The sequence below is a fragment of the Suricata suricatta genome, chromosome 12, assembly GCF_006229205.1.
Source record: "Suricata suricatta isolate VVHF042 chromosome 12, meerkat_22Aug2017_6uvM2_HiC, whole genome shotgun sequence".
Classification (NCBI taxonomy): Eukaryota; Metazoa; Chordata; class Mammalia; order Carnivora; family Herpestidae; genus Suricata; species Suricata suricatta.
In genome coordinates, this window is record NC_043711.1 from 9,201,321 (window position 1) to 9,209,737 (window position 8,417).

Here is an 8,417-nt window from a genome sequence, read left to right on the forward strand (position 1 = left end):
CCAGCAGCCCCCCTCTCCAGCCGCTCCCACAAAGGCCCTTTGAGAAGAGTTCCCCACCCCCTCTTCCCGTCCTTAACCCCCTCTGGAGGGTGGGATGTGGGGCCAAGACCCCGATGGGCTACCCCCAGGAGCCCTGCCTCCATTGGGAGGCGACGGCCTGTTTCTGCCATGGCTGTGAAGTAAGTCACCGTGGGCAGCTGGATGTCCCCCGCCCCCCCCCCCCCAGGGAAGGGGCTTCCAGGCACCTGAGTCACTCTGGGGACAGCAGAGGGTCACATGCACAGAGTGGACAAACTGAGTCAGGCTCTCTGGTGGGGCCGGCAAGGCCGGGTTGCGGGGGGGGGGGGGGGTACCTTGGACTTAGGCTTTGTGAAAACCCTAGGAAGAGCCATCTCCCCCATCCCCCCACGCCCCGCTGCTTGGGAGCCTGAAGCTCAGGGAAGCCCATGGCAGGAAAAGGGGCACACATCTGGCCACATCTCCTTGGCTTTATAACCTCTCTGCCCAGGCCTCCCTCCTTGCCCACAGTGGGGACTTCCCCCCACCTTTCTGTCCTTGGGCCTGGTGTGGGAGGAGCAGCCTGGCCCCTGTGGCTGAGTGAGGCTGTGTCTGCAGGGTTGGGTCCCACAATTCACAGGGACACCCAAACACTCAGTAATCACGATGAAATTAAAAAAAAATTTTTTTAATGCTTTTTATTTATTTTTGAGAGAGAGAGACAGTGTGAGCAGGGTTGGGTCAGAGAGAGAGAGAGATACAGAATCCGAAGCAGGCTTCGGGCTCTGAGCTAGCTGTCAGCACAGAGCCTGACGCGGGGCTCAAACCCATGAACCGTGAGATCATGACCTGAGCCGAAGCCGGATGCTTAACAACTGAGCCACCCAGGCACCCCAAGATGAAATTTTTAAATTAAAAAAATTTTTTTTCTTTTTTCTTTCTCATTTATTTTTGAGAGACAGAGAGAGATAGTGCGAGCAGGGGAGTGTCAGAGAGAGAGGGAGACACAGAATCTGAAGCAGGCTCCAGGTTTAGCTGTCAGCACAGAGCCCAACGCGGGGCTCGAACCCACGAACCGTGAGATCATGACCTGAGCCGAAGTCGGATGCTTAACCGACTGAGCCACCCAGGTGCCCCGAAACTTTTTTTAAAAAGATTTTATTTTTATGTAATCTCTACACCCAATGTGGGGCTTGAACCTACAACCCCAAGATCAAGAGTCACATGCTTAAGTGACTGAGCCACCCAGGCGCCCCCTAAATTGTTTTCTGTAATATCTTTATTGAGATAAAATGCACATGCCATACAGATGACTTATTGAAAGTATCCAATTTGGAGGAGGCGCCTGGGTGGCTCGCTCAATTAAGAGTCCAACTTCAGCTCAGGTCATGATCTCAGCAGTTTATGAGTTCGAGCCCCGCATCCGGCTCTGCACTCAGAGCCTGGAGCCTGCTTCCCATTCTGTGTCTCCCTCTCTCTCTGCCCCTCCCCTGCTTGTGCTGTTTCTCTTTCAAAAATGAATAAACATTAAAAAAAATTTTTAAATAATTAAGTATACAATTCAGTGTTTTTAACATATTCACCCCCACAATGAATTTTAGAACATTTTTATTCACTTAAAAAGAAACGCAGGGGCCCATTAGCTGTCACCCCCCCCATTTCCCTATCATCCTGCTTAGCCCTTGACACCACTAATCAACTCTCCATCCTTATGAATATGGACTCATACTATGTGATGAGTCTGAATGTGGACTCATACTATGTGATTTAGGACTGGCTTCATTCACTTTTCAAGGCTCATTCATGTCCGAGCCTGTGCTACCTCAATCCTTCTTACTGCCAGATGATATGCGGATGGATTCACCCCTCTATTCCTCTTTTTTTTAGTTTTTAAATGTTTTTTATTTATTTTTGAGAGACAGAGAGCACGAGCAGGGGAGGGTCAGAGAGAGAGGGAGACACAGAATCCGAAGCAGGCACAGAGCCCGACCCGGGGCTCGAACCCATGAACCGCGAGATCATGACCTGAGCTGAAGTCAGACGCTTAACCCACTGAGCCACCAGGCGCCCTGTCCTCTCTTTTTTTTTTTTTTTTTAATGTTTATTTATTTTGAGAGGAAGAGAGAAAATCCCAAGCAGGCTCCGCATCACCAGCCCAGAGCCTGACATAGGGCTCAATTCCACAAACTGAGAGATCATGACCTGAGCCGAAATCAAGAGTTGGTCACTTAACTAACTGGGCCACCCAGGTGCCCTGACAGATTTTTAAATCTGTTCATCAGTTGATGGATATTTGGGTTGTTTGGACTTTGGGGCTGATGTAAATAAGGCTGCTGTGAACGTTGTGTATACGTTTTGTGTGGGAGATTGATTAAGATTTGAGAACAATTTTTTTTTTAAGTAAACTATACTTCCAACGTGGGGCTTGAACTCATACCCCCAAGATGAGGAGCCGCGTGCTCTGTCAGCTAAGCCAGCCAGGGGCCCCTTGAAAGCAATTTTTTAAAAATCAGGATTAATGCGAGAAATCCACAATGAAGAAAATATCAACATCTTATTATTATTTTTAATGTTTATTTTTTATTTTTTAGTGTTTATTTTCAAGAGAGAGAAAGAGTGTGAGTGGGGGAGGGGCAGAGAAAGAGAGGGAGACACAGAATCCGAGGGAGGTTAGCACTGGTCACACGGGGCTAGTGAGATGTGCTCTAAGTGTGGATTTTTAAAAATCTTTTAAGTATTTATTTATTTAAAAAGATTATTTATTTATTTTGAGAAAGAAAAAAAAAATCCCAAGCAGGCTTGATCTGTGAGCATGCAGACTAACCTGGGACTCGATCTCACAAACCGTGAGCTGATGACCTAAGCCGAAATCAAGAGTCAGATGCTTGGGGCACCTGGGTGGCTCAGTCGGTTAAGCATCCGACTTCAGCTCAGGTCATGATCTCATGGGTTCGTGGGTTCAAGCCCTGCGTCGGGCTCTGTGCTGACAGCTAGCTCAGAGCCTGGAGCCTGCTTCAGATTCTGTGTCTCACTCACTCTCTGCCCTTCCCCTGATCGCACTATCTCTCAAAAATAAACATTAAAAAAAAAGTCAGAGGGGCACCTGGGTGGCTCAGTCGGTTAAGCCTCCGACTTCGGCTCAGGTCAGATCTCACGTTCGTGGGTTCGAGCCCCGCGTCAGGCTCTGTGCTGACAGCTAGCTCAGAGCCTGGAGCCTGTTTCCAGTTCTGTGTCTCCTTCTTTCTCTGTGCCTCCCCTCTCATGCTCTGTCTCTCTCTGTATCAAAAATAAATAAAACATTAAAAAAAAAGTCAGATGCTTGACCAACTGAGCCACCCCTAAGTTTTTAATTATTAAAATAATATGTATATCCCACATGGGGCTTGAACTCACGACCCGAGGTCAAGAGTCTCCCCTCTCCAACGGCAGACCCAGCCAGGTGCCCCAAGTGTGGATTTTTTTTTTCAAAGAATGTAAACAATCTGCTTAATAATTTTTATTTGAATGCATGCTGAAATGGTACTATTTGGATGTATTGGGTTAGATGAAATATATGATTAACATTCATTTCACCTGTTTTCTTTCTCCTTTTTTTTAATGTGGCTACTCAAAGTTTTTATTTTATTTTTTGTTATTGTTGTTTTGTTTTGTTTATTTTTTTATTTTTGATACAGAGAGAGTCAGAGCATGAGAGGGGGAGGGGCGGAGAGAGAGAAGGAGACACTGAACCAGAAGCAGGTTCCAGGCTCTGAGCTGTCAGCACAGAGCCCGACGCGAGGCTCAAACCCACGAACATGAGATCTGACCTGAGCTGAAGTCGGAGGACTAACTGACTGAGCCCCCCAGGCACCCCTCAAAGTTTTTAGAATTACACCTGTGGCAGCTTGCATTCGCGGTTTGCCAGAGCCTTCTGCTCACTGCCTTGGTTTCCTTCCCTCTCTTTTACTTTTTTAAAAAATGTTTATTTATTTTCAAGAAATAGAGCAACAAGCAGGGGAGGGGCAGAGAAAGAGGGAGACACAGGATCCGAAGCCGGCTCCGGGCTCTGAGCGGGTCTTGAACTCACCAACTGTGAGATTGTGACCGAGCTGAAGTCAGACGCTTAACTAACTGAGCCACCCAGGCGGCCTTCCTCTCTTTTACTTCTCAAGCAGCCGCCTGGCCACACCGCTGACACCATCGCTGTCCTGCTGTCCTCTATCTCCGGTGACATCTGTCACCTTTGCTCTCTTCTGCCTTGGCCCTGGGACGCTACTGTCTCCAGGTGTCCCTCTTCCTCTTCAGTCCTCTCTGTAAATGCCCCCCAATTGCTATCCCACCAGGCACAGCTCTGCTCACCGTTTACTGATGACCCCTTCCCTGAATATCTCTTCCGGGATGTCCCACAGGTGTCTCTGGCTCACCATGCCCCCCCCCCACCTCCTTGCTTCGTCACCTGCTCACTCGGTCCATCCCTCAGCCCTGTCTGCCCTGTCCCTGAAGCCCTCCATTCCCACATGTCTCCCCGCCCCCTGCCTTAAGCCAGTCCACTGTGTTCTCCCGGACAGCCACCCTGGTCTCCCCGCCGGCCTTTCTTCCGCTTCCAACCTTGTCTCCTTTGCAGGGGTGCGTGACCCGGTACACGTGAGCTCCTATTTTTGCTTAAAGCCTCTGCTTTTTCATGATCCAGGCAGCGATTGCACAGCTGTATTTATTTATCAGAACTCAGAATTGTATACAGGCTGAATGTTACCCGCCGTGACTTATACCTCAAGAAACTGAACCAAAAATAAAACCCCCTCCAAAGACTCCTGTCTTCCTTAAACCCAAACTCCTCCCCAGCTATTGCATGGCCCCACCTCCTCCAGAAGGCTTCCCTGATTGCACCCGGAACTTCAGGCTGGCCCCCATGCCTCCAGCTCTTGGCCCTGAGAACACATTACAATCATCTAGCCGTGTGACTGTCGCCCCCCTCCCCAGACAATGGCAGGCAGGTGCCGTGTCTATTTTTTCCCTAACACTCCAGGAACATGATAATTACCAATACAACATGCAACAGAAATTGTCTGAGACTCTGGTGCCCCAACAACGATAGGACAAAGCTTCCTGCCCTGAAGGAACTGACAGTGACATGTGAGTACAGGAGTCAGACAAGAAATGAGATGCGCAGTAAAACATACAGTGTGGTCAAAGGTGATAGGATGATGGGGGGGGGAGGGCAGGATTAAAAATGGTGGTGTGATTTTAAACAGGCAGGGAAGGTGTCACTGAGGAGGTGACAGTTGAGCAGAGACCTGAAGGAGGCAGCCATGTGGGTATTTAAGGGAAGAGAGACCCTAGTTGAGGAAACGGCCAGTGCAAAGGCCCTGAGACTGAACTGTGCCTGGTGTGTTTGAGGAACAGTGGGAAGGCCCGTGTACGTGGACATGGAGTAGAGTGAGCAAGGGAGGAGGGGAGGGCAGGGATGGGGGGATGGGGCAGGCTAGAGTGTGCAGGGCTGTGGGGAGAAGTGTGCGCTGAGTGGAATGGGATTCCGGAGAATTCTGAGCAGAGGAGGGACACGACCCGACTCGGCTGATCCCAGGTGCCCTGGGGCTGCTGTGGGTGGACCAGCCAGAGCCTGTGAAGCCGGGGAGGGAGAGCAGGAATCTAGGGACTGCATGGGACCGGGGGGAGACCTGGGGGGGCCCCGGGGCCAGCAGGATTCTGATGCATTTAGGAGGCACAGTCACTGAATTTATGACCTGGCTGCATTTTGTTAAGAAAGGTTTTGGGCCCAAGCGGCTGGAGGGATAGAGCTGCCATTTCCGCAGACCGAGAAGATGGGTGGAGAAGCTGGTTTGTGGTTGGAGTGAGCAAGCCCCCACCCAGCGCCTGGTCCTGGCCCCTGACTGTCCCTGTCCCCACGCTGGTGGGGTGCAAAAGGAAGGCATCCTCGCAGCGGGGCCTTGCCCTCTCCAGCTCTTCTCTTGGCTCATGCCTGAGTTTGCTGACACACCCAGCTGGGCACATGCAGCCGCCACCACCCAAGACCCCCCTTGAACAAGGCCGCAAACTCGGGGACCTCTTGGTGCTGGGGCTCTGAGCTGCTGTGGCTGAAAAGGGCCTGAGAAGGGTGGCTCAGGCCATCTGGGTCTCTAAGAAGACCCCCAAGGGGACAGAAGGTGACTTGGGGTGGGAAATCACTCAAGAAGTTTAAGAAGAGCCGCTGCTGAGTCACAGCCCTGGGTCCCCTATGAGTCAGCACTGGCAGGGGCCCCAGGAACTGGGGGCTGGGGCTGGGGTGGGTGGGGCGGTTCCCACGCCCAGAGGAACCAGGCAGTTGGGGTACTGGGGCTTCCCCCACTGCCTCTCCCATCCTGTGCTGGTCCCCAGGGGATAATCAGAGGACTCTGGGGGCAGGAAGCGGGGCGGGGAGGGAGAGGGTGCTGACCCCTGGACTGGGCTCCAGGAATCCTCTCTCCTGGTGTGACCCGGCTCAGGAATGCAGAGGCTACCCGCCCAACGAACGTGTTGCAGCAAGAAGGAGTAGAGCTAGCCACGAAGAGGGACCACGTGCGAGTGTGGCATTTGTGGGGACGTCGGTTCTATTTAAGACAAGCTCCTTATTTCTGGGGCCTCTGCAATTCGGCAGTGGAGGTTCCAGCCTGGGGCGGTGGGGCGGGGGGGGGGGGTTGTGCAGGCGGAGTCCCAGCTGCTGAGAGGTAGGGGGTGTGGGAGGCGCCGGGACGGAGCTCACCGAGGGGAGGGCTCCGGCGTCTGCTGCCCCCTGCTGGTGGCCTCGGGAGGCTGCGCGGGCAGAAGAACTCGGAGCGCTTTTTCAGGCCAATCCTGGAGGCAAGGAGATGGGGACAGGCCTGGCACAGCCTTCCAGCCCTGCTGCTGCTTCCGGGCTGTGCCGCCTTGGGCAAGGGGCAGCCCGTCTCTGGGCCTCAGTGGCCCCTCTGTCAAAAGTGCAATATTCACTTGGTTGGCTTGCTGGGAAGGGTCTGAGGGGATTGTCCGTGAATGATTTAATGAATGTTGTATATTCCAGAGTAATCATTTCCCTCTTTTCAGTAATCGGAGGGAAGGGCAGGGGAGGGGACCCCACCCACGAAGGCCCAATTACTATTTACTCCTGTCCTCTTTCTTACATGCCTTTTGTCTCCGGGAATTATCCCCCATTTGGGGGAGAGGGGAGTTAGGGATGGAGTAGACCTGGACCTTAGTAGCCTCTGGGGGATCCCAGGGACAGCCACCTGCCTGGGCCAGCTGGGAACTGGCTTTTTGGGCAGAGACCCGAGGAAGGGGACAGGGTGTGGGGAAGGTGGACCTGTGAAGGGAAAATTCAGGCAGGACGATGGTGAGGGGGCCGAAGGCGGGGATACGGCTGGGAAGAGCAGGGACAGGACTCACCAAGGGTTAAAGTCTGGGCTTGAGTGGGGCCCACGAAGGTTTCTCTGACCACCTGTCAGACCGGGATGGGGGATAAATAAACAGAATGAGAAATCTGTCAGCTCATCCCTGGCCACCTGGCTCTGAAAGTCTGCCCTGAGGTGAGGTGACCTCCCGCCACCAGCCACCAGCCACTGCGGCCACAGCAGACAGGGACTGTGTGTGTGTGTTGGGGAGTATATGGGAGTACATGTGGGTCCCTGGAGGGGTTCTTGCTAGTGTCCATTTCCTGCTGGGTGTGCCATGTACCTGGTGTGTGTGTGTGTGTGTGTGTGTGCGTGTGTGTGTGTGTGTGTGTGTGTGTGTGTGTGAGGGACTAGGGAGCTCCATGTAAGCATCTCTAGGAGATGAGGGGACCCCTTGCCTGTGTATAACTTTTGCGTCTGCCTTCTGTATGTGGCCTGTGTGTCTGGCCCGTGTGTGTGCTTTGCCAGATGGTCAGAGGTACACCTGTCCTCAAAAGTGCCTGTATTTCCTGTGTCCTTATGAACCCCTGTTCCCTGGGGACCTGCCTGGCGGTTTTTGTGGGTATGTCTGTTGGTTTGATGAATTCTAGCATGCCTCTGCCCTTTGAGCATGAGTACTGTGCAGGTATTTGTGTGTCTGTGAACTTAGTGTGTCTGTGTGTGCCCCTGAGACCGGGTGTGCCTGCCAATGTGTTCCTATTTGATGTATAAACCCATGTGTGTCGGGGTACGGTGTTTGGGGGTGTTCCCGGTGACTGCACCGGGTGGATGGGGAGGTATGTTGGTTCTGTGTGTAACCCTGTGCGTCTGTGTATCTTGTGTGTGCTCTTGTCTCCCCCGGTGTGTATGCACGTGTGTGTGCACGTGCGTGTGTGTGCATGTGTGTTCTGTGGCCGTCCCTCGGAGGTGAGTCTGTGTATGTGCCTGTCTGGTATTCTCTGTGCTCGGCCCGAGGGGTCCTCTCTGGGTATATTTCAGTGCTGAGAACAATCCTGTCCTGTGGAAGTGATGTGTCTGTATTTTGCACGTGTCTGTATG

The 8,417-nt window shown here is 52.6% G+C and overlaps 1 protein-coding gene across 1 annotated transcript in view; it reads right to left on the minus strand.

The window, feature by feature from the left end:
• Positions 1–6,581: 6,581 nt before the first annotated feature.
• Positions 6,582–8,417, minus strand: part of LOC115274338 (basic proline-rich protein-like) — a 2,105-nt gene continuing 269 nt past the window's right edge. Inside the window, exons 2-3 of the mRNA XM_029917804.1 lie at positions 7,375–7,426; positions 6,582–6,807 (exon numbers count right to left, since the gene is read on the minus strand). Of these exons, the coding sequence (XP_029773664.1) occupies positions 6,582–6,807; positions 7,375–7,426 (278 nt within the window). The remainder of the gene's footprint in view (positions 6,808–7,374; positions 7,427–8,417) is intronic.